At 33.6% G+C, this 26,454-nt stretch overlaps 5 protein-coding genes and 1 pseudogene across 5 annotated transcripts; 4 read left to right on the top strand and 2 right to left on the bottom strand.

Moving 5' to 3' along the window:
- Positions 1–745: 745 nt before the first annotated feature.
- On the top strand, positions 746–3,566 carry LOC126728407 (UDP-glucose iridoid glucosyltransferase-like). Its single transcript, XM_050434234.1, has 2 exons — positions 746–1,403; positions 2,646–3,566. Exons 1-2 carry the CDS (start codon positions 923–925, stop codon positions 3,518–3,520), a joined length of 1,356 nt encoding a protein of 451 aa, XP_050290191.1. The 5' UTR covers positions 746–922; the 3' UTR covers positions 3,521–3,566.
- A 2,951-nt stretch (positions 3,567–6,517) lies between these two features.
- On the top strand, positions 6,518–7,311 carry LOC126728402 (class I heat shock protein-like). The gene has a single exon (XM_050434229.1). The coding sequence runs from the start codon at positions 6,755–6,757 to the stop codon at positions 7,190–7,192; it is 438 nt and encodes a 145-aa protein (XP_050290186.1). The 5' UTR covers positions 6,518–6,754; the 3' UTR covers positions 7,193–7,311.
- A 942-nt stretch (positions 7,312–8,253) lies between these two features.
- On the top strand, positions 8,254–9,886 carry LOC126728387 (UDP-glucose iridoid glucosyltransferase-like; annotated as a pseudogene).
- A 605-nt stretch (positions 9,887–10,491) lies between these two features.
- Positions 10,492–11,363, bottom strand: LOC126728395 (17.5 kDa class I heat shock protein-like). Its single transcript, XM_050434223.1, has one exon. It carries the CDS (start codon positions 11,195–11,197, stop codon positions 10,733–10,735), a length of 465 nt encoding a protein of 154 aa, XP_050290180.1. The 5' UTR covers positions 11,198–11,363; the 3' UTR covers positions 10,492–10,732.
- A 6,148-nt stretch (positions 11,364–17,511) lies between these two features.
- LOC126728381 (18.5 kDa class I heat shock protein-like) lies at positions 17,512–18,547 on the bottom strand. The gene has a single exon (XM_050434215.1). The coding sequence runs from the start codon at positions 18,272–18,274 to the stop codon at positions 17,792–17,794; it is 483 nt and encodes a 160-aa protein (XP_050290172.1). The 5' UTR covers positions 18,275–18,547; the 3' UTR covers positions 17,512–17,791.
- Positions 18,548–22,705: 4,158 nt separating this feature from the next.
- Positions 22,706–23,706, top strand: LOC126728348 (18.2 kDa class I heat shock protein-like). Its single transcript, XM_050434191.1, has one exon. The coding sequence runs from the start codon at positions 22,968–22,970 to the stop codon at positions 23,433–23,435; it is 468 nt and encodes a 155-aa protein (XP_050290148.1). The 5' UTR covers positions 22,706–22,967; the 3' UTR covers positions 23,436–23,706.
- Positions 23,707–26,454: the final 2,748 nt, after the last annotated feature.

Below are 26,454 nucleotides of genomic sequence, written 5' to 3'. Positions count from 1 at the left end.
AATAAATTTTAAGTAAAATGCAAAGTTAATATTTAAATAATTTCATGTTTTTCTCTTGTTGCTATCCAAAATAACAAATGATTAAAGGAGACGAACAGAAGTTTTAAAATGAAACAATTTCATAAGGTTTTTTAGACATTAATTAAAATATTAAGAATCATGAATTTAATATTAAAAAATAGTATAAATTCTAGATATATTTTATGCAATTGTAACAATTATAAAGATTAACTAGTCTGACTTTTCGCCTATATCCATAAGTGAAGTCAAGGAGAAAATTTCACTTAAAAAATAAGAAGGTTACAAAGGTGTCACAAAAGTATTCTCTCAAAAACCAAACCTCAAATACACTAAACTTAAAGAGCTCACTCTCTCTCACCAAGAATAAAACATGAAAAAAAATCTCTTTTATTTTACTATTCTGCAAAACACACAAATGAAAGAACTTATATATCCCTCTATATATAATTAGTATAGTTGGGTAGGGTATCATGTTTGCCACAAAAAAAAGATATAGTCGGTAAAGAAACATAATTCTGTAAAGAGTTATAACTTTACTAGTATGTCCTTATGTTTACGACAGAAAAACTTAATATTCAAATTCTCCCTCTCCAATGTCGGTATATATCGAATTATATATATATATATATATATATAAAATAGATAGACAAATAATAATGCAACACAATTCTATTCTCACTTGAATTTGACCAAGACAAGCGACCGACTTAACAACATATATAGAGAGTATGACTTAATCAGACCGGATAGTTTACTTCATGGTATCAATATCTTATTCAATATCTTACTTGACACGTTTATAGTTTTTCCTAAATTTGAAGCAGGCAGAGAAAGCAAACAAACCAAGCGGCAACCTTTGTGTGTGTGTGTGTGTGTGAGAGAGAGAGAGAGAGAGATCGAGATGGAAAGGCAACGAATGAGACCTCTCCGGTTGGTGCTAGTTCCATGTCCATTCCAAGGTCACATAAACCCAATGCTTCAATTGGGAACAATCCTCCATTCCAAGGGCTTTTCAATCACAGTCGCTCACACCCAATTCAACTCTCCAAACCCCTCAGCTCACCCTGATTTCAGCTTTCTTCCCTTACCTGATACCTTACCTGACCACAACAGCTCAACTGGTGATTTAGTAGCTTTTGTTTGGGAACTTAATGTGAATTATAAAGCTCGTTTCCATGAATGCTTGGCTCAAGTGATGGAGCAACAGGGGCTTGAAGATCGAATCGCCTGCGTCATCTACGACGAGGTCATGTGCTTCTCTGAAGCGGTGGCTATGGAGTTGAAGCTTCCAAGCGTTGTCTTACGCACTGCTAGCGCTGCTACTTTTCTTGCGCGTACAAGCATTCTCCAACTCAAGGCAGAAGGCTATATTCCCTTCCCAGGTATCTATATATGTATGATATTTTCCCTTAATATGGAAACTAACATACATGGTTTATAGAGAAAAAAGAAATCATTCCACCAATCAAATCCTCTTACATGTTTCCTTATAAAGTAACCAAATATAAAATGAAAACAAAATTAAAAAATAAAATATAAAAAAATTGAACCACATGTTTCACTACAATTAGTGAAGTATAGAGGGAAACACCAAGCATGGAACAAACACTTTTTATTCATTTTTCTCTATACACATAATCATGAGGGAATCAAATATTAGACCTTTGCAATTAGTAATGACTACTGATGGATTAGTAGTAATTTGTTAATGACTACTAATTAATGCATGCCTTTATTTTTTTGGGGGGGGAGGGGGGAGAGAAGAGGTGGTTGAGGGGCTAAACAAGTTATTAATGAAAGATTTTAAGGTCATTCTCAAGGGATTCCTTAGTAATTGGAGATTACAGTAGGATGTTGAGATTTCTCATAGCAAAAGTTGTCCAAATAATAAATTTAACTCAAAAAAAAAATATCTTATCAAATACTCTGTAATAAGAGCCATCACATTTTATATAGAATACACAGCAGAGTTCTCACTAAAAGAGGAGTTTTATTTATACTTATCACACACTTTACCACACACATCACTCTTGCTTTCTTATTTCACTTTTAGTTACTAAACAGTGACATGCAAAATACACACCCATTTGACGATACAAAATGCAAAAAACACAAACTACCAACATGCAAACTAACTAAAAAGCAATATGCAAAATGCTTCGGAAACAAATCACCGGCCTATTGCTAGAATCGATGCTAACTCTTACATAGTACGCTCATTTGAGAGATTATTTAGGTATCTTAACTAAAAGCCTTTTGGTTACACGCCAAAAAAAAAAGAGCCTTATTTTAGAGTATGTGTCATGTATTACGGACATACATAATCTTGAGAAAGGAATAAACATCTTCTTATCACAAGTGCGAACAGAAAATAAGGTAACATATACACGGAAAATGAAAAAACTTTTTACTTATGTTACATACATTTGTTTTCCTAATAGTAAATGATTGATATAATATAATCAATTCTTTTAGAACCACATTATTTACCACAACTTTTAATACAACTTAATGTCACGTGCAATTATAATTAGTGAAGTATTACTTAATTTCATATATACTCATCATCTTTTTATTATTTTGGATCTAAGTAATCTCTAATTCTCTGCATCTATGGATTTCAGAATCAATGTCACAGGATCTAATTCCGGAGCTTTACCCACTCAGGTTCAAGGATCTACCCTTCTCCGTTTTTATAACATTAGAGGACCTTGTGCAACAATTGAGTACATTTACCAACATTAGAACATCTTCGGCCATCATTTGGAATACGATTGACAGCCTTGAAAAATCAACATTAGCAAAAATCCAACAACAATGTCGAATTCCAATCTTCCCAATAGGCCCTTTGCACGAGATTGCCTCGGCCTCCTCTAGTAGCTTATTGGAGGAGGATAGTAGTTGCTTGGCATGGCTTGATAAGCAAAGTTATAACTCAGTCATTTATGTAAGTTTCGGAAGCGTAGCATTCATGGACATGAAAGAGCTAGCTGAGATTGCTTGGGGACTAGCAAACAGCCAACAACCTTTCTTGTGGGTGGTTCGACCGGGCTCAATTCGTGGTTCTGAATTGATTGAGGTATTACCCAAAGGTTTTAAAGAAACGATTGGGGAGAGAGGTTACATTGTGAAATGGGCACCCCAAAAGGAAGTTTTGGCACATGACGCAGTGGGCGGGTTTTTTAGCCATTGTGGTTGGAACTCTACATTGGAAAGTATTTGTGGAGGAATTCCAATGATATGCAGACCATGTTTTAGTGATCAGAGGGTAAACGCAAGATATATAAGCCAGGTTTGGACGGTAGGCTTGGAATTGGGGAATGAGTTGCAGAGAGGGGAGATAGAGAGAGCTATAAGAAGACTAATGGTGGAGAAAGAAGGCAAGGAGATGAGGGAAAGGGCCAAGATTTTGAAGGAGAAAGTTGAACTTAGTATTGGGGAAGGGGGTTCTTCTAAAAATTCCTTGAATGAGCTAATAGAGATTATCATGTCATTTTAATGACATAGAAGCCTTTATCAAATCTATAAGGGGCTTTTTTATTATATATTTTTATTTTTATTTTTAAATTCTGAGGGATCATGCTTCATATGTATGGTTGTCCCAAAAAAAAAAAAAATAATAATAATAATAATAATAATAATAATAAAACAATATTTTATTTATGTTTGTCTACATTTGAAGTGTACCCCCCCCCCCCCCCCCCTTTCTCCTCTCTCAAAAAACCCCCTATTTTTTTTGTTTCACATCTGTAATTTATTATACAATATTGTGATGACAAAATTTTCTCCTTTTAATTGCTTTTCATAAGAAAACATGAAGCAAAAATGGGCCAAGCATATAAAGTTACTTGGAAAATTTAATAGTTTGTGATGATAAAAGTACTTCTCCTTTTAATACTCAAACAACATAAATGTATAGGACTATAAACAAGTTGAGCTAAGTATTAAAAATTCAAGATTGTTCATTTCATTTTTTTTTTAACAAAAGTTAAGTTCAAGCCCATTAACAAACTAGATTACATATCCAAACTTTGTTTGATTTCTTATCAAATAAGCTTGAGCTTATTAACAAGCTTTCTAATTAACTAAATCTTTTCCCATACAAAATAAACATCACAACTAAATCTTTTTATCCATTTACAAATCTCTACCAATAAGTAATAATTAAATTATAGCTAAAATTGTATTATTTTAGTTAATTAAATATAAATATTTAGTTTATGAACATTAAATTATTAGATTCATCAACTTTGTAGTGTTAAAAATTATATGTAATTTTTATTGCAAAATGTATTGTCCACTAATATATTACAAATAATAAATTGATATATTATGAATTTTTTTACAAACATACACAATCCAATACCAAGATAAGTATGTTTTTATGCTTGTATACATATAAATATATAATACTACATAATACATAAATCAAACATCATAATTGCGAGCTTATTCAGTAACACATTATTATATTTGAGCTTGACTCATTTAATCGTAGAGCCTAAATTTAGACTTGAACTTGACTCCTTACTAAGCCTTGTTTGTTTTGTTGAAAAACCTTTTATAAAAATAGTTTTCCACATTTTCCAGTATTTGGTAGCAAAAAAAAAAAAATGGTTAACAAAAAACTATCTTTAGTCAACGGAAAACCCTAATAAAAGTAATATTTTTTTTCTATCGGTTGTTTTCCCAAAAAAAAAAAAATGGAAAACAATCTCTCTCATGATAAGCTCTCTCACTTTTTCTCTCTTCCCTTTACTTTTTCACTCCTCACACCCTTATTATCACTAACTTTGACCCCTCTCTCTCTCTCTCTCTCTCTCTCTCTCTCTCTCTCTCTCTCTCTCTCTCTCTCTCTCTCTCCATATTTCTCTTCCCCTTTATAACATAGTTCACTGATTAGATTTTTTTTCCCTTAACTAATCGGTCAATAGCTTCGACTTACAAAGGAGAACAGATTTGCAGCGACAATTATTTCATTCTTCTCTGCCAAAATCTCAATTCTTTGCTTTGAATTTCAAGCTTGATTTTCTTTTTTTTCTCTAAGAAATTTTCAGTTTGATGGATTCCAGGTAGAAGTTACTTCTTTTTTGCACATAAAAGTGCAAAAAAAAAAATTATAAAAAAAATAAGAAGAAGAAAGATTCAATGAAGTAAATGACAAAAATTTTAAACATAGTGCCTATATGGCTCTAAATTGCTTTTAAATAAGACAATATTTACAGTAAATTAATAATATTATTATATAATAAATGATAATTGTTTAGAAGAATTTCTTGACTCCTTACTAAGCTCTGTTTGTTTTGTTGAAAACCCTTCTGTAAAAATAGTTTTCCACATTTTCCAATGTTTGGTAGCACGCACACACAAACAAATAAAAAATAAAAAATTGGTCAACAGAAAACTATCTTTAGTCAACGGAAAACCCTAATAAAAATAAGACTTATTTTCTAAAGGTTGTTTTCCAAAAAAAAAATTTGGAAAACAATCTCTCTCTCATGGTAAGCCCTCTCACTTTTTCTCTTTTCCCTTTACTTTTTCACTCCTCACACCCTTATTGTCACTAACTCTAGCCTCTCTCTCTCTCTCTCTCTCTCTCTCTCTCTCTCTCTCTCTCTCTCTCTCTCTCCATATTTCTTTTCCCCTTTATAACATAGTTCACTGATTAGATTTTTTTACCCTTCACTGATCGATCAATAGCTCCGACTTGCAAAGGAGAATAGATTTGTAGCGGCAATTATTTCATTCTTTTCTGCCAAAATCTCAATTCTTTGCTTTGAATTTCAAGCTTTTTTTTTTTTTCTCTAAGAAATTTTCGGTTTGATGGATTCCAAGCACAAGTTACTTCTTTTTTGCACATAAAAGTGCAAAAAAAATTTATAAAAAAATAAATAAAATAAAATAAAATAAAATAAAAAGAAGAAGAAGAAGAAGAAGAAAGATTGAATGAAGTAAAAAATGAAAATTTTAAACATAGTGCCTATATGGCTCTAAATTGCTTTTACATAAGACAATCTTTATGGTAAATTAATAATATTGTTATATAATGAATGATAATTGTTTAGAAGAATTTGACAACTAATTTTGATTGTATTTATTGTCAAAATTTTAGCATGAAAACCAAATTCATTCTTAGTTTTTTATTTATATTAATTATATTAGTTTGTTTACATAATACACATGTTTTAAATTATACAAGAAATATATAATAAAAAATTGCATACCAAATACCAGAAAACATTATTAAACTCATCTTCAAGGTTATTACCAAACATCAAAAAATGAAATAGTTTTCTAGAAAATACTCTTTGAAAAATGATCCATTATTCAAAAAATGGTAATACTAAAACAAACCGAGCGTAAATAAACAAGGTTTTTTTTTTTTTCCTCTAACTAAATCCAAATTGTCATAAACACCTTAATTCATTTATTATAAGCCTAGCAATGAAATGTTGGGTGGACTCGTATCTAATCTAGACGTCCAAGTCCATGATCAGTCTTTGGGAAAACCCACGATAGTTCGCGAATATGGGAGAGGTTCGTAAAATCAATGTTGCGAAACCTCTTCTCCCGAAAGTACTAGAATGGTGCTCAGATTACTTTTAAATACCCAACCTATCCCACTTAATTCCTTCAAAACATTGAGAAACAACAGCGATTCCAAGCAGCTCCCTCATAAACTAGACAATACGATACCCAATCACCTACGTAACATCAATACTCTCGAACGAGAATGTCGATCATCCCAAGCTTTTTTGGTGGCCAACGAAGCAGTTTTCCATTTGCTTCTTCACTTTCAGCTTCTTTCCCTGAATTTTCTCGGGAAAATTCTGCTATTGTCAACACCAAAATCGACTGGAAAGAGACCCCAGAAGCCCACGTTTTCAAGGCTGATCTTCCGGGGCTTAAGAAGGAAGAAGTGAAGGTTGAGATTGAAGATGACAGAGTGCTACAGATAAGCGGAGAGAGGAATGTGGAGAAGGAAGAGAAGAACGACAAGTGGCATAGAGTGGAGCGCAGTAGTGGCAAGTTCTTGAGGAAGTTCAGGCTGCCTGAGAATGCTAAGATGGATCAGGTAAAGGCTTGTATGGAGAATGGTGTTCTCACTGTGACTGTTCCTAAGGTGGAGGTGAAGAAGCCTGATGTCAAAACTATTGAAATTTCTGGCTAAATTACTAATCCGTGTGCAAGTAGATCAGACAAGTATGTACGTCCATTTGTTTAAGGTCAATTGTAAGAAGCTTCTCTGTTTGTAATAAATAATAGAAAGAATAGCATTTTCTTTTTCTTTTTCTTTTTTCTTTTTTTAAGTAAAAATGATGAAACTGTGAACTTCTGTAATTTGGTTTTGTAAACAGAGTCATGTTGGCTTCAATGTGATTTTCTAAATTTCGAATAGAGTACAGACTTTTTGCAGAACAATTGGTTCTCACAGCTGCATGCTGCTTATTTTAGTGGGGCTCATTTAAGATAAAGAAATTTCTCAAATGTAAGCCTTAATCCTATTAAAAATCCCTCATGTTCCAATCAATTATCATCCTACATTTTGACTTTCTGTAAATTGATATGTTGTCAATAATTAGAAACGAGTCTAACTACTACTAATTTTAAAAGCAGTTTCAGAATGAATGGTATTAATGTATTATAGCATATTCATATTTATATTATCAAAAACAAGAAGATTGAATAATAAATAAATAAATAATTAGAATCATGCATATAAGCAAACAAATGAAACACATCGCTGAAATTAGACAAATGAAACACACTTGGCATTAGGGTATTATAACAATTAATAAGAAATGGTCTAATGAATCTTACATATACTACCAACACTCAAGCTGAAGCTAAATGAATCAGAATTAGCTTAGATTTTTTCCACTTTTCCTGAACGCCCAGCAAGGAAGAAGGTGCGAACGCACATATTATTCAATTGTCAACATGATAACATTTTAAAGTGTTATTAGTGACTGAAACAGAGCAAAATGGAAGAGACCATAATTTTATACTGCCCGTTCGTATCCAATTAAACTGTTGACAATACTACAGCTTCCCTTTGACAAGGAATCAAACTTATTTATAAGCTTCAAGTTGCCGCCTATCATCAGCTGTTTTTGGAGAATTAAAAATGCCTCAACAGTTTCAATTCCTTGTAACACAAGCCTTCTATTGCGTTTCAAGGAAACTAAAACCCCAATTAAAGAGTCTAAATATGTATATAAAATGACTTAAGTTGACAATGAAATATAAGTACTAACATTTCCCAAAGGACTAAAGATTGAAGTCAACATTTCCCAATGCTAGCAATCTAATTCTTCCTCAGAGAGAAAAATAACAGAGAGATGGAAGAGCAAAGGCAGAGACACCAAAGAATAGTGCTGGTTCCATGTCCATTCCAAGGGATTCTCCATCACAATCGCTCACACCCAATTCAACTTTCCCAACACAATAAATCACCCTAATTTCAATTTCCTACACATTGTCGATGACTTCTCCAATTGTAATGTCTCCTCTGTGAATTTTATAGATGTCATATCTGGTTTCAATAGCAACTGCAAAGCTCCACTTCAGGAGTATCAAGATGAGATTACCTGCATCATATATGATGAATACATGTATTTTGCAGAAGCAGTTGCAAACTATCTCAAGCTTCCAAGCATCATCTTGAGCACAAGCAGTGCTACCAATGCTTTAAGTTTCCACACAATTCTTCAGCTCCTAAAGGACAGGCACATTTCTACATAAGGTACTTAACGGTTAACTCAGCAAAACAAATTTACAACTAAAGCATTGTTGTCATAATTGTACCGACTAATGATTTCATCCACCTGAATTTTAACAAGTAGGTATCAGATTATTGATAAATTGATAATTCAAGATAACTAAGAGTAATCTTCAGATGCAGATTCGATGTCCCCAGAACTAGTACCAGAGCTTCAACCTCTCAGATTCAAGGATCTACCTATTTCCAATTTCAACAATAGAGAAGACTTATTGCAGCTAATAGCTAAAGCACACGAGACAAGAATGTCTTCAGCCATCATTTTGAACACCATGAACTGCCTTGAACAAACATCACTGGTACAGCTCCAGCAACAATGCCAAGTTCCACTCTTCACGATAGGCCCTTTTCACAAGATAGCTCCAGCCGCATCTAGCAGCTTTAATGGAAGAGGACAATAGCTGCATTGCATGGCTTGATGAGCAAATGCGTAACTCCGTCATCTATGTAAGCTTAGGAAGTATAGCATCCATGAAGAAGAAAGAGCTAGCAGAAATGGCATGGGGTCTAGCCAACAGCAAGCAACCTTTCCTGTGGGTGGTTAGACCACATCATACTGATGGTTCGGAATGGAAAGAGTCACTGCCTGATGGTTTCAAAGAAGCTATTGGAGAAAGGGGTTGCATTGTGAAATGGGCACCTCAAAAGGAAGTGTTGGCACACGGTGCCGTTGGAGGGTTTTGGAGCCATTGTGGTTGGAATTCAACACTCGAAAGTATCTGTGAAGGTGTCCCAATGACATGCCAGCCATTTTTTGGGGATCAGAGGGTGCATGCAAGGTACTTGAGCCAAGTATGGAAAATAGGAATGGAATGGGAAAACAACTTGGGAAGAGGAGAGATAGAAAGAGCTGTAAGAAAGCTTATAGTGGATAGAGAAGGAGAGGAGATGAGGCAGCGGGCAATGGAGCTGAAGGAAAAGATTGATGATTCTATGAAGGAAGGTGGTTCTTCTTACAATTCTTTAAATGAGTTGGTAGATTATATCCTGTCACTTTAATTTCCTAGTCTGTATGTCCCAATTAGTATCTAATTTCCTAGTTTCTTAGCGAAGTAATAGCATTGGATGTTGGATGATAATTGAGATACTTGTTATCAAGAAAATACATAGATTTGACAAAGTGTTACTATATAAAGAGTTTGATATATGCATGGTAGACAACCAATACAGCTCTAACATAAGCAAGCTAAAACAAGTTTATGAGAAGTATAGGTTATTCCCGTGGTTTTTCAAGATAGACTCTTGATTGGGATATCTCCAATGTCATCAGTAATATTTTAAATTTCGAAGTCTTTTTCTCTAGCTGCAATTTTCGTTGGGTCAATAGAGATTGCAACAATTCAGCTCATGCGGCTGCCAAGCTTTCTCTAGGGACATCTGAATCTTTCTGTTTTAATAATCTCAGTCTTCCAGAGGTTTTAAAAACCATTTGTGAGGATGACTGCTTGTTTTGTTCTCCTTTTTAAATAAACATTTAAGTTTATCAACCAAAAAAAAACCTCATATACTTTAAACACTAAGCTGGCGATGTAAGAATTTGTTAATAAAATTAAATAGTGTTGCTTCTGAATTAAGATTGCTTCTAATGCTCCAATACCATTCTTCTAAACGAGTATTAAATTATCACTAAGACCAGTCTTGGTTAGCTGGAAATTTACAACTACTTTTTTCTCCCCAGAGCAACAATATTTGAGAACATTATTTATTTAATTATTTCCTTTACACCAACGACCATTCCAAGATACACAAAGTTCACCTTAATATTACAGTAACCGACTCAACTATCAAACACACACACAATTACTTTAGACGCATTATATCAAACACCTTCATACTATACAATAACTCAAGAGTTTCCGACGACCCATTACCACTCCACCGCTAATCACACGCACACACACAACGAGAGACAAAAGAAAGACCTCCAATTTAGCCAGAGATATCGATTACCCTGATATTGGGTCTACTAGTACTGGCCTCCACTTTGGGAACAATGACAGTGAGAACCCCATTATGCATGGACGCCTTCAGTTGCTCAATGAAGCCATTGTCTGGGATCTTGAACCTGCTCATGAAGTTGCCGCTCTCGACACTGACCTGGAGGACTCGATCATCTTGGAGCTCAACCAACACGTCCTCGTTCGGAACACTAAGCTTCAACACGTGGGCTCTCGGGGTTTCCCTCCAATCGAGCCTGGTGTTCACAGAAGCACCAAAAGGAGAGTAGTGAGGGGAGAAGAAAGTGGAGAGCGAGTGTAATGGAGAAGGGAAACGAAAATCGCTGAATGGGTCCCAGTTCGAGAGGTCTGAGGCCAAAGGGTCCCAAAGGTCTTGGGTGGAATTGTTGGAATTGGAGACACTTCTTTCTTGGTCACTGACTGGGACAATCGACATGTTTGCTGAATTGGTCAAAATGGAGATGAGAATTGCAGAAGGTAAAGCAGATATGAGTGGAAGTAGAACTTTGCAGAAGCGAAGGATTGCTTCAATTATGGAACAACTTTCGCGAAGAAATTCTCTTTCTAGTTTCCAGAGCTTTCGCCAAGTGTACGTACATGGGCTTTTTGAAGCAGTATGTGGTAGAAAGCCCCATCCAGCGGTCTAATAGGCTTTAGACATGGTTCATAAAGCCCACCCACGCTTGCTTTTCACATGGTCAAATGGGCTTTAGACAGGTTTAGGACCATTTGTTTGGAGAAATGCTATTCTCATTACATTTTTCTAACACTTCTGCAATCAATTTGAAGTGACATGTTGTTACGAATTGTTATTAATGAAGTAAAAAAGTAATTTTAATGGTAGATTCAAATTATAATTAATAACAACTAATTATCTATAATTTATTGTAAAAATGTTATGAAAATATCACTTCTCATTTATCAAAGAAAGGTGAGTCTAAAAAAAACTCACTTATTGACTACCATACTATTCTCTCGTGATCTTATGAGTCATGAGAGTCTAAAAAGGGTTAGGACCTATTCATTTTTATATTTTAAAGTAATGTAAAGCACTCACATCAATCAATGTAAAATAATGTAAGTGTTCAATTTTTTCCATATAACTTCAAAAATCACTTATATCAGCATATAAACTTGTGTAAATTTTGATTATTGCTACATGAAAATCTATTTTTTTAATACTTTTTTTACTCATATACAAAGAGAGAAAGAGAGATAATTTGAAAGAGTAATAAAAAATAATATTTTAATAAAATGTAGTATAAAATTGATAATTTGTTTGAGTTTTTTTTTTTAAAATGATTAAGTAAAATAATAAAATTATGTGTTTATGTAAAAAAAAAAAAAAAATATCCTTCAAAACATATATTAATTATCAATTTTAAGAAATTTTTTATAAGGAATTGAAAACACTATTAAATAAGTTAATTACTTTTTTATTTTTTCATAAAAATAATTTATAAAATAATTTACTAATGCATGTCCTTAGAACATATATTAACAAAATTTAAAAAATAAATAAATAAATAAAAAGAAAAAGAAAAAAGGTAGTAGTACAAAGAAACTAAGGCCTTGTTTAGATTTTTTTTTTTTTTTTTTATCACTCATCACTCCTCACTCAATTTCCGTCACTCATCGCTTAAAACACCCCACCCATTTGGCACCATCACTCACTTGTCATTACTCAATATTTTTCAACTATTTGTGGGCCTCATACCTGTAACTTGGTGCAGCTTTTACTTTCTTTCTTTTTTCCTTCAACCCCCAGTACCCAAACTCACCAAACCTAGTAAAAAAAAAAAAAAAAAAAAAAAAATCCGGCCAACGAAGACAGTGGAAAAGAAAGAAAAAAAAAATGGTCAAAAGTTGCGACTGACCCTCACAGTGGGTCTCTCTATGTGTGTTTAATTACAAAAATATTATTGAAAACAGAGTTATAAAAACTGAAAACAGCTAAAATGTATTTTCAGTTTCCATAACTCATCACTCAAAAATCAAAGAATTGAGTGATGGAAACAAAAACTGAAAATAAAGTTATTGAAATCCAAACAAACTTTTGAGTCATAGGTCCCATCATTTTTGAATTATAAGTTATAAAAACAGAGTTATGAATGATAGAAACTAGATATCCAAAACACTCCCTAAAGAAAAAGAAAGGGACAATGAAAGAGCTTCAAGAAATTAGCAATACAAAAGTAGTCAAAATCAACCAACAATGAGTACAGCAAAAATATTCTGGTTTATCTTATCACAAAAAAAAAAACTCAGTTTGGGACCACAACGCTCTTATCTTTTTGTTTTCCCTTCAAAAAATACAACCTCCCCACTCTTTCTGCGAAGCTTCTGGAAGGCTGTCCTGTCCTTTCGGTGGAATAAAGAAGAGCAAGTATATCATTTTTTTTCGGTATTCGCGGCATAAAGGATAACGATGCATTGAAACAAACAAAGATAGACAAACATTTTTGCTCATCAATCTGACATGCTTTCAACTGTGCATTCATGTGTGTGACACACCATCCACGTACAGTTGCGTCAATTTCTGCGGACAGAAAGTAAAATAAGCGTGTGTTTGGAAAGCGTGTTTTGCGCTTTCCACGTACACGTTTTACGTTTTCTTTTTAAGCTGTGATTGTTGATATCGGGTTGTGAACAGTATATATACAGTGTTTTTTTGAATCCCGCGTCTCACGGTTTGTTTTTGTTTTTGTTTTTTTTTTTTTTTTTTTTGCTTTGCTTTCACGCGTTTAAAAGAGTAAATTTTACTGTTTATAAGACAAATTTTACTGTTTATATACTGTTTTATCATTGTTTATGTACTGTTTATCACTGTAGTAACACTGTTTATATATTAAAAAATATTAAAAATGAGTCTCATGATACTATTCACACATTTAAAAATTATTTTGCTACAGTGTTTTTAGTTTTCAATTTCAGCAACAATAAACTCAATCCAAACTAACCCACAGTAATTTTTTCAACAACCTTTTAGTTACCGGATCCACGAATCTCATTTTTTAGCAATTTTTTATAAAAATGGATCCCATGATACTATTTACATATTTAAAAATTATTTTGTTACAGTATTTTTTAGTTTTTAGTTTTCAACTGTATCCAAATGGACGTTAAACCGCCACAATTGCATATGTGGATCTGTGCAATACCACCTAAATTCTTCACAAAAAATTTCAACATTTTTCATCTTTTACTTTTTCTAACTTTTAACTTTTAAATCACTTTGATTCAATGGCTAATATTAAAAGTAATATTCTTAACTATTAATTATAACCATTAAAAAGGAATTGTATGGTACAATAAGTACTTGATCTCAATTGCATTAAGCAATTTCTGACACAACACTTCTACTAAGAGCACTAGCATTAAGGGTGTAAAAACCTTTGTTGCTATTTAACAACCAAGACACAAAAAAAAGGCCTTCTTCTAGGTATCGGTATATAAAATATTTTAGTAACAGTAAACAGTAAGATTGTGTATATATACAACCTCAGAGCACTAACATCCAGGACTAAAAAAAAAAAAATAATAAAAAAAAACCTTAGTTTGTTTGATCAAATACTACTTTATCTATTTTACAACTCACCCACATTCTATTTTTATTTTTACATACAATCTAATAAAATAATATAAACTACCTAATAAAATAATAGAAAGTACTATTCTCTCTCTCTTTTTCCTCCCACTCTCTTTTTCTCTTCACACACAACCATAAGATTAATTTTTTATTTTCTTTACAACCCAGATGGAGTGGGTTTTGGGTGTCTTGGGTTATAAAATATACAACCCGGATGGAATTGGTGTGGGTTGTGGAATCAATAAATTGGTGGCTGGGTTGTTAAATCGGTGAAATTGTGGAATCGATGACTGGGTTGGGTTGTTTTGGTGGTGCTTGGGCTTTAGTTTCGATGGCTGGTGGCTAGGGCTTGCATTTGAAATGAGAGAGAGAGAGAGAGAGAGATTTATAATATTTTATATTGTAGTTATACTATTTTATTATTTTGATTTATATTATTTTATTGTGTTGTATAGAAAAATAAAAACTGAGATGTAAAATGTATTGTAAAGTGGGATGATATACTAGATAAAGTTGTTTTTTAGGTTGTAAAATAGCAACTTTTATACCACCCTGGATGCTAATGCTCTAAGTACTAGCATTGAAAGTGTATAAACCCTCTAGTTGCTATTTTAGCAACCAATAAGCTAAAACTCATCCCTATCCAAGTATGGTTTTTTTTTTTTTTTTTTTTTTTTCTTTTTTCTGATTCTTTATCTCTCGTTCACTTCCTCTATGTGACTTACTCCCTCTATTGCCCCTTTCACTTCTCTCTCTCAAATAGTCTGATGCTAGCGTGGTGGAAGTGTGGCCCATATGGTGGTAGTAGCAGCAGCTCGACACATGTGGTGGAGGCGTTGTGGGCTTCTACTGGGGTTTTGGGGCTTCTGTTGTGTTTTGGGGCTTCTGCTTTTTGTGGGTTTCTGCTGGGTTTTAGGGTGGTGCAATGGTTATGATAGCGATGTGCAAGAGAGAAATAGATGGTGGTCGGGGTTTCGGTTTGTGATCTAGGTTCGGGTTTAGGTGTATGATCTGGGTTTGTGATCTAGATTTGCTTCGTTGGTGTATGTAGCTTCAGTTGTGGGTGTTGGTTTGGTGGTGTATGGGCACAAGCGCCCGTGACGTGGTGTTATCCTCCTTCGTGGGAAGTTTGCCTTGGCCTAGGGTGGACCATGGTGAAGGGTGTAAATGGAGTAGCCACCTAGTTTAGGTGTAGGAATCATAAATATAATGCTCTTCATGGAATGATTGATCTTTACCAGAGTACGTGTCTGGAGTTTAGGTATGGGGATGGGAAAGTATTAGGCACCCAATCCCACCCGATTCGTGGGTCGACTTCCACTCATTTTGTTTCAAGTCTTAATCTCGTTACAGACATATTTAACATGTTATTCTAACTCACATACACTCTAGCATGTATCTAAAGCAATCAACATGGCATAATCATCCTAAACCTAATCATTCATCTATCATGGCATTTAAAAAAAAAGGCACATCCAAGGGCAGAAACATCATAAACAGATCAAGATAAACATACAATGGCATCTAGACATAAAAAACATGGGGTTCAACCAAGCATATCAACCATATCACATTAACCAAATCAAATGCATGTTCATAGTATTATGTATGACTTACCTCATTGCATCACAGCACCTATGCATCAATGCATGATCATATTATAATGCATGTTCATGATATTCAAGCAATCTAAAACCGTAATTATCATCAAAGAGATAAAACAACAACAAAACAAAACAAAGAGACGAAGACTTAAAGGCACGTAAACTAGGTTTAAAAAAAAAGGCTAAACATGTAAGTAAGATAAAGGAATGACAAACAGAAGTGAATTAGGATATTTGGGCAAGAGTATGCATAAGCATACATAAGGCATGCGTACTCAGCTCATCTGTATGTGTACGTATATTACGAGTATGCGTATGCATGCTACTATACTACGAGTATGCATATGCATGCAAGTAGCATACACACATGCCCTAAGAACTCTAACCCAGAAACTACAAAACAGAAACACAAAAACAAAGAATCTAACAAGCTAACACGCGCAGAATATAAACACAAAGTAAATCTAGGCTAAACAAACATGTTATAAATGCATAAACACATATATAAACACAAGATCAAAAAGAAAAGCAAAGAAAAGTGAAGAGCCAAAGTTAGAAACTTTACCTCAACACTAGAACTCTTTAGAGCTTGGTTTTGACCATTTTCCTCAATCAATTTATTCACAACCAAATCAAAGATGAGTTAGTAAACTTAGAACTCAAAGATCAAGACCAAAAAATGTCCCAATCAAAACAAAATTTGACTTGAGAATATTTTGTGAAAAACTTCTTCTTTTATTCACTATTTTCTAGTAAATCTTATGTGTTTTTCAACCAGAATTTGTCCTCCTTAAAAAAGTATCATGTATGGATTTATATAGTCGAAAAATATGGGTCTAAGGTGGCTCCCAAACGATGTGGAATCCGTTCCAAACTTAGTGCAAATGCAAAAAACTTGTCTTACATAGTTTCTGGAACCCTAGCATGCGTACACATGCACATTATGCGTACACATACTTCATGCGTGCGTGCGCATATGCGTATACATGTACGCATGCCCTACGGTTTCTGTGATCTTTCTTTTCCAAAAATAGTTTATTTTGTCCAAAGTTAAGTTATATTTTCTATAAATACTTTCCTTAAGTTAATTTCATTTGATCAAGCCCTAAACCAATCTTAGACTTTAGAATTCTAATATTATTAGGGAATGAGGATTCGAGTCATAAAGAGTATAAAATGCAGTATTTACATGGTAGATGGTGGTTCAGAGGAGGCTAGTGGTTCAGTGGTGGCTGGTTTTTCAATGGAGGGGGTGGGTGGTTTGATGGTGTTTTTGGTTTTTGTGGACAGAGAGACAGAAATGGTGAGGGAAGATGGAAGAGACAGAGAGTAGTTTTTTTTATTTGGTATTATAGTTTATATTATTCTATTAAGTTGAATGTAAAAATAAAAACTGAGATGTTGGGTGTATTAATAGATGGGTTGGTAAAATAGATAAATTGATGTTTGAGAATGCAAAATAAATTTGTTTTGCATTCTCAGATGCTAATGCTCTAAAACATACAACATGTCACCAAAACGTAGTAAAAAGAAAAATATATTGCCAAAAGACAATGATTTCTTAATGCGAAATTAATATTTTTATTATAACAACGTTAATTACATTCACTTTCATTAGTGCTTCCACACTATGTAGATTGCATCAAACACTCAAATCATCAACATCCACATATAATGACCCATTGACCCAGTACGTCTAACTAAACCACAAACCCAAAATACAGAATTAACAAGGATACAAAATCAGACCCTTATTAGCTAGATTACACTGCAACTATATATATATATATTCTTCATGTCGCATGGTGAGAGATGACCCAAAATGATTTCACAGAGTTCAACCTGAAATTTCAATGGCCCTGACATCAGGCTTCTTCTCCTCCACCTTAGGAACAGTCACAGTGAGAACCCCATTCTCCATTGCAGCCTTAATCTGATCCATCTTAGCATTCTCAGGAAGCCTAAACCTCCTCAAGAACTTGCCACTGCTACGCTCCACTCTATGCCAAGCATCATTCTTGTCTTCCTTCTCAACGCCCCTCTCTCCACTTATCTGGAGCACTCTGTCTTCTTCAACTTCAACCTTCACTTCCTCTTTGTTGAGCCCAGGAAGATCAGCCTTGAACACATGAGCTTCTGGGGTCTCCTTCCAGTCGATCCTGGTGTTCACAAAAGCTGAGGTTTCCCGAGAAAACTCAGGGAAATAAGTTGAAAGTGAAGAAGGGAAAGGAAAGTCCTTGAATGGGTCCCAAACATCAAGAGCAAAGGGATCAACGTTGTTGCTTCGTCGGTTACCAAAGAAGTGTGGGATCAGCGACATGTTTGATGTTTTTCTTTGCTTGGTTACTTCGTTGCTTTGAAACGAGGTAAAGAGAGGGCTATAAAATACTGGAAGGTTAGGAACTGAGAGTGGTTGGTTGCTGAGGAATTAAACCGAGAAGATGCTTTTTGTTACTTCACGCTACATTTGGATCAGAATGGTTTGTGTTATTTATAATTCTTAGAGAAGCATTCTAGAAATTGCGAGGTGAGGTTTTATAAATTATCATGGAGTCCCAAATGGCCAGCATGATTGCACTCTCGCACTTTGATTGATTGACGAACGTTCTAGGCTAGAGCCTAATGGGATTCTCTCAATGGTCAATATTGCCATTTAAACTTTAATGATAAGCCCACGGGTTATTAATGGGTCATCCAATGGGCTTTAAATGTCCTGCCTCAAAATCGGATACCACTATATGATGAGGAATTGCATTTGTTTTCAAAATGCTTTAAATTTTAGTTCTAAAAATTTACTATGATTAATATAAAGAAATGCTAACGAGTGTTCTTAGGACACTAGTTAAGAATCTAGTTAAAGAAAGTTTTTATTGGAAAAGAAGAAAAAAAAAATTAGGTTATGTTTGGTAACAGTTTTTATTTTCTATTTTCAAGAACTTGTTTTTGGGAATATAAAGAAAAAATAATTTTCTTGTATTTTTGAAATCAAAAACATGTTTGGTTAGTTGAAATTAAAAGATAGTTTTTTGAAAAAAAAAAAAAAAACTAAAATATGTTGTAACTAGGATTTGAAATTTAATGTTAACTCATTAAATAAGAAAAATTCATTAAATTAAATATATGTTTTCATTGACTTTTGAAAATTAGAAATTGACCACCGCACACTCTTGGTGCAGTGGTCACTCCACAAGTATAAATGCTTGTGGGGTGTGGGGGGTAAGGGCCGAGGTTCAAGTCTCCAAGAGGGAGTTTCACACACATATACACTTAAATTAGGCTAGAATAGAATTCTATCTTGTATTAAAAAAAAAAAAATTAGAAATTGAAAATAGCCTTTTGCATTCAGTTTTCTTCACAAATTGAGTTTTGAAAACAATTTTTGTTTTCTGCCCATTTTGAGTTGCCAAACAAGTTTTTCAGTCTCAAAAATAGAAAATTGTTTTTGAAAACAGAAAATAAGGGGAAAAAACAGTTACCAAACATACCCTTAATGTTTTAACAACTTTTTTCATTTTCCATAAAAGTGATATCAAAACTTTCCTAAAATAGATTTTTAACTAGTGCCCAAAGGGCACTTGTTAACATAACCCATTAATATATTCACACATATTGCATGCACTCATATGTCAAACAATTATATATAAAAAAAAAAAAAAAAAATGCAAGATAACCATTAACTTATAACAAATATTTTGTATAAGTATTGTAAAATGTGCTGTACCCATGGGCTTTTTTTACTCTAAGTTGATAAAAAATAAAATAAAATAAAAACTCATCTCAAACTTAAAAGACTTTTTTCCCTCTATATTAACTTTGGAGTGGATGCAATGTGTGTGAAAATGTATATGTATACGTGACTGATGGAAAAAATCATAGTAGACTGCCTAAGTCAACACATAACAAGCCCAACAGGGCATAAATATCATACATTACAAGCCCAACTGGCCATATATTATTTTTACAAAATAACAGTAGATTTCCAACTGCCTAAGTCAACACATGGGATCAAATGCTCTTACCTCCTATTTAGAACTTGCCATTTGTTAATCCACTATAGAAAATTGAAAATAAAAGAAAAAGTTATTTTATAAATGTTTGATGAAAGTGTTCAACCCTCTAAAAGACAGTTAATTCAAGAAATATCTTCAATTTCTAATTCTTGAAATATTAACCTCTATGTGGGGTTTTCAATTAACTCACTTAGTAAAATGACTTATCGTCAAATAAGAGATCTCGTGTTTAAATTCCCATATATACCAAAAACTAATTAATATCTTAGAACGGATGTTTAAATTCTATTACACACATAGATATATATGTGTGTGTATATATATATATATATATATAAATATATATACATTCATGAACAATCGAGGCTAAATGAAAGAGTCAATCTATGGTATTATGTTTCAAATACTTTCTCTATGGTATTCTATTATGAAGAATTGATGCTAATTTTGAGAGGCCAATAAGGTATACAACACTTTATTTCATAATCTCAAAAGGTGGAAAAGAAACTATAAACCATATGTTAGGGTTGATTTGGTTCCTTTGCCACATGTTTTGTGCCTAACGACCCAAGTTAAAGGACCAAGTCAAATTCGCTACTCAATTCAATGCCATAGTAATGAAGGCTAGTGGTATACTATGAAGGCTCACTTAAACACTACCATTCATAGAAAATCGCACTAATTTAAAACAATGCTTTCATTCTAATATAACAAATCACAATTACAATATAAAAGGTTGGGATAAAAGGAATGAGATGGTGAGGGAGAGAAAGAGAACCCTACTTGTGCTATCAGACACACATACACACCCTTCTAAATCTTTTTACTTTATTTTATGTAATCTGATATTTTAAATACTAAGGGACTTAGCAAGGTAAATGTGGTTGCTAGGGGTAGATGGGTTGTTGTTTAATGCTTTAATTTGGTCAAGACTCTAGAGAAGAACAAAGGAACATCTATGATCCAACTTTAAGCAGTGAATAAGGCCTATAGTTGTTATATTAGAAAGGAATAACAACCTTGTGTAGTTGGTTTCTTTGGACACTGCAACAATCTGGTTTAACTCCAAAGTAAGATAATTTAGGGCCTATTTGGTAATGTTGTTCTATTAATATTATTTATATTTTCTAAAAATACATGTTGATGAAAAAATATGTAAAAATATGTGTAATATTGTTTAAACATTAAAAATTGTTATTTAAACAATGATAACAAACTACCTCTAATTAGCTAAACATGCTTCATTATGCTTTACTAGAAGAAATGATCCCTTAAAAACTTAATAAATCTGAAGGGATCTTGTCAGTTAGCATTAAATGAGTTAAGATGGATTTCATGGTTTACCTAAACTTTTTTTTTTTTTTTTTAGTAAACTTGTTTACCTAAACTTAGGAGACAAACAACAAATTATTAGGGCGTTATTTTCGGGGCTTGTGGCTTGCACGTGGGTCTACTACTTATAGGTTCATGGAATTTGGAAGTGCTCCAGGTCCAAGCCCCTATTCAAAATCAGCATCCTAGTCCCATAGGTAAGCTTAAATAGATTCTCCTTTTTGATCTCAAATCTCAATACCACAGTAAACTCCTTCAAAATTTACCATTAAAGTTACACAGGTTTGGGGCAAATAAAATAAAAGAAACGAATAATGGGCCCTAAAATAATTGGGCTATCTTTTTCGTGGGTTTTTGGTATTAAAAAAAAAAAGAAAAAAAAAAAGAAGAAGAGGATATTAACCAATATGTACTTAATCGTACAAATTAAACGAGTAGAAAATACATCAGAGTTATTCAGAGGTGTGTAATGGATTACAAAACTTCTACCTGATACAATTCGTCTTGGCAAGCACATCAACAGAGCTCTAGTTGATGCTATGTACTAGCTAGCCTTGCATTATGTTACTTGTCTCGGTTCAATACTTCAATATTTAACAATTTATAAGAATTAATATGACTTTGTATAGAGTTACATATTCATGCACGTGCACTCAATTTTTGTTAAATACAAACTATTGAGAAGAGAAAATATATGTTTTTTAAAGTAATTATTTAGTGGTCAAGGATTAAATCCACGTCGATCTCCTTCATCTCACGTTATAGAATATAAATCCTCTATATTATTTTTTGTATTCTACTTTATGTTTCATCAATTACAACTTGTCATATATTTGTTTACTTTTCTTATAAAATAATCAAAGTTTAAAATGAAAAAAATAAAATAAACACACGACAAATTTGTAATTAGTGGAACATAAAGTGGAACACAAAAAGTGGTAAAGATTATTTGTATTTCCCGTTATAGGAGATTATATTAGTTAAACTTATACCACCACACACTTTTGGTATGATGGTCACTCTATAAGTATAAGTATTTGTGGGATATGTAGAATAAAAGCCGGATACAAGTTCCTAAAAGAGAGTTTCACATATATATACACTTTAATTAGATTAGAGTAAAATTGTTATCTTGTAAAATATATATATATATATATATTAGTTAAACTTGTGGTTGGATTTATTATTTATATGAAAGGTGGAAATATCGAGTCGTTGTGCACGAAGAGTGTCTAACAAGTTTTATTTTTTTTGTTGGTCAGGTTTTTACTCAAAAAAAAAAAATAATAATAATAATAATGCATTCACAAAACTTTGGATGGCTAATGGATTAGGCCCAATACGCACGGGTATTTGTGGGCATTGTGGCACAGCTAAGTACACACTGGGCTAGATTCGCTAGGTCCAACAGAAGGTTCGCAAAGATGCTAGAGAAACTGGAAAGTTCACTGGAAAACAAGAAAGTTCGGGAACGAGACCAGATCGAGGAGACAAACAACTAATAGAATTCGCGAGAAAACACTTGAAGAATCCTCCCGGCTCCCAAGAACCTATAAATACACAAAACATTCTTTCTTTCCAAACCAATCTGAAGTCGCAAGTGTCATTGTAAGCTTTCCCATCAAACAACAACTTTCAAAGGTTTTCTCTTAACAATAGTTAGTAACTAAAATGTCTCTGATCCCAAGCTTCTTTGGTAGCCGCCGAAGCAACATCTTGGATCCATTTTCGCTCGAGATTTGGGACCCATTTAAGGATTTCCCGTTCTCATCTGAATCTCAGTTTGCAAAAGAAACTTCTGCCTTGGTTGACACTCGTGTGGATTGGAAGGAGACCCCAGAAGCCCATGTGTTCAAAGCTGATCTTCCTGGGCTCAACAAAGAGGAGGTGAAGGTTGAAGTTGAAGATGACAGAGTGCTGCAAATAAGCGGAGAGAGGAAGGTGGAGAAGGAAGAGAAGAAAGACACGTGGCATAGAGTGGAGCGTAGCAGCGGCAAATTCTTGAGGAGGTTTAGGCTTCCTGAGAATGCAAAGATGGATCAGATTAAGGCTTCAATGGAAAATGGTGTTCTCACTGTGACGGTTCCTAAGGTGGAGGAGAAGAAGCCTGATGTCAAGTCCATTGAGATTTCTGGCTAAATTGTGATTTTGGTATCTATATTGCCAGAGTAATTAATATATAAGCATATGCCTTAATCTGTGATTGCAGAAGATTTCAAAAAGAAAAATTCTGATTGCAGAAAATAAATAGTCATAGTTCTGGGAAGGTGTTTAGTTTTATGTTTGTTTGATAATTGTCATGATGTGTCCACGACTACCTGTCCGGGGAGTATGTAAACGCTTTGGTTTATTTTGAAAGTTCTAAAAGAATGTAAAAACAGATTACTTAAAATGTTTTCGACCCTCTTCAGTTTGTTTTCACTTTCTTCCTCGAACTGACAACATCGAATCAGATACTTTAATGTGTATGATTCCATCAGTTTTCTGTGGAGTAACAAATTTCAGATCTTTCTAAGATCAAAGCGCATCAACGTTCCGATTAACCATCTAAATGTATCTTAGCATTTATTTATTTTTTTATGTGGAAGGTATGAGACTCTTCAACTATTAAAAATTTAAAACAAGAAAAATCCGCAGGTAATACCTTAATAAAAAATCTATCCAAAAAAAAAAAAAATAAATAAAAATGAAAATAAAAAATAACACCACCAACAGCAACCGCCGCAGGAGCTGTGACTAGTGACTGTGAGTCTCTTCATGATTTCATCTATTCAATACCTTAATAATTAAGATCTAAATGTAGATAAGCATTTTTATGTGGAAGCTAAGAGACTCTTCGTCTATTGATAGGTAACCTTACATCTTACCACTAATTATGTAGGATAGGATTACCCAACCAACAGAGTGACAAATCCACTATTTCTTTTAAGGGGACACCTCCACGCATCTTCTTATGTTTCTCTACCCTCAATATATTTTTGTTTCCCAAACTCCCATGGTTTACTTAGTGTGAACACTGAACAAATTTTGTTCAAACTGAAGATATGGAAATTTCTTATACATGCTATGTTATGCCAACATAGAGGTTGAGCTTGATATGATAACAAATGTCATCCAGCAAAAGCAGTAAGTTTCCTATTTGAGTTTGAGAATTGGTCTTTGTAAAACAAAATGGAAGGAAGGTTATGACCTTTTCCAAACCTTGTAAAAAATGAGAGTTTTATGCACTTGATATAACTTATTTATGAAATGCCAACATGTTAATTGTATGATTATAAATTACGATGAGTGAGAAAGCTCATTTGTTGGCAGGGACGGACCCAGGAAGGGGCCTAAGGGGGCTCGGGCCCTCCTGGGTCCAAAAAAAAAAAAATTTAGTAGGTAAAGTTTTTCAAAAAAAAAAAAAAAAGGACTTGGCCCCCCTAGCAAAAGGAACAAACGGAACAAGCAAAAACCGAAAACGAAAGAAAAAAAAAAGAAAAGAAAAGAGAGGCGAGACTGAGAGGCGAAACAGACACAGTGAAAAAAAAGCTCATGCTGCTGTTCACCGGTTCACGCCACCGCTCACACCTCATGTCGCCACCACGCCTCATGCCTCACGCTGCCACCGGTTCCCATCGCATACCCAAACGGGAAATGGCCACACCAACGTTGCCACCGTCACCATGCCCACGTGAGACCCATCTTGATTCTTGTTGCCGGTTGCTCGATCTGCCCAGCCCAGCTTCATTGTTCCAGCTCAACTCACAAGTATTTAATCTATCCTTTCCTAGTTTCTTTCAAGACCTAATATAATATTTGTGAATCTCAGAATCTAACAATCTGTGCTTGTGGAGTTTATTGATGAGTGATGAACTGAGTTGTTGATTGTGAATTGAATCTGTGCTTTTTTTTTTTTCTTCTTTTTTTGGCTTTTTGGCTTTGTGACTCTGTGTTTATGACTCTGTAGAGATTAGAGAATATATTAGTGTAGTGTTTGACTATTTGTTAACCGGTTGTTGGGCAATAATAGGGACAACTGAAAAAAAAATAAAAAATAAAAATGATTCTACTAATGTGTGGGGTACACAATAGTAAAACCAATTTTAGAAAAAGTTTATTGAAAATTGACCCAATAAATCTTTTTCAAAAATAGATTTGTTAAAGACACACATTAACTGGACAAAAAAAATGGTAAAGTTAGGAAAAGTTTACACAGTGTTGGTAGTGGGATTGGGTAGGGAAAAGTCTTTGTTGCTACTGTAGAAATATGGAGACAAGACAAAGACAAAGAGATAAATAAAGGCAAAGACCAAAGACAAAAGACAAAAACAAATCATATAATATAGAAAATTGTCACACAAATTTAAGAAAATAATAGTGATTCACTTGCGCCTATTGTTAACTCATAATGCTAAGTTAGATAAATTTATAAATTGAAAATAAGTGAGAAATACTAAATTTATAATTTTTTTTTGATAGGTAATAAGAATATTATTAAAACAAACTGCAAACAAAAGCAAGCCAATACAAGGTGTTCATGATGGTGAACACAAGGAAAAGCAACAAACACACAAATAACAACAAAGAACAAGAAAAAACTTAAAGAGCAATACTAAGAGAAGAAATAAACTCGAATATAGTGGAGCAATTCGAAAAGCCCCAACACCTAGACCAATCAAATAAGGTCTTCAGGCAGTAAATTTATAATTAAATGCATTATGCATATTATCGTTTGTGAGATAATATATATGATTCTTATTTTATTTGTAGATCATGAAAAAACCAACTACAATGTTTGATTTTGTCAAAAGAAAAGATTCAAATTCTTCAGAAGTCAACATAGGATTGCCAACAACTAATCTTGCTATTCCAATTCCAAAAAATGTGGATGTTCCAATTCTAGAAAATATTCATTCCCCAATTCTGGAAAATGTCGATGTTCCAATCCCAAAAAATATTCATTCCCCAATTCCAGATGATTGTATCTTAATAGTGTTTCGTGTGTTTTGTTTTTGTTGGTAGATGATTGTATCTTAATATTTGTCTTGGTTGATAGTTTATTAATACTATATGGATGCGTATTTGAAAATTTTGTTTTTTGCTTATCTCCGCCCCCCCCCCCCCCAGCTTGAAATCCTGGGTCTGTCCCTGTTTGTTGGTGTATGTATCTCTTTAA

This window comes from Quercus robur, chromosome 1 (assembly GCF_932294415.1).
Source record: "Quercus robur chromosome 1, dhQueRobu3.1, whole genome shotgun sequence".
NCBI lineage: Eukaryota > Viridiplantae > Streptophyta > Magnoliopsida > Fagales > Fagaceae > Quercus > Quercus robur.
Note: the sequence above shows the minus strand (reverse complement) of the source record. Positions and strands in the feature narration are given on the sequence as shown.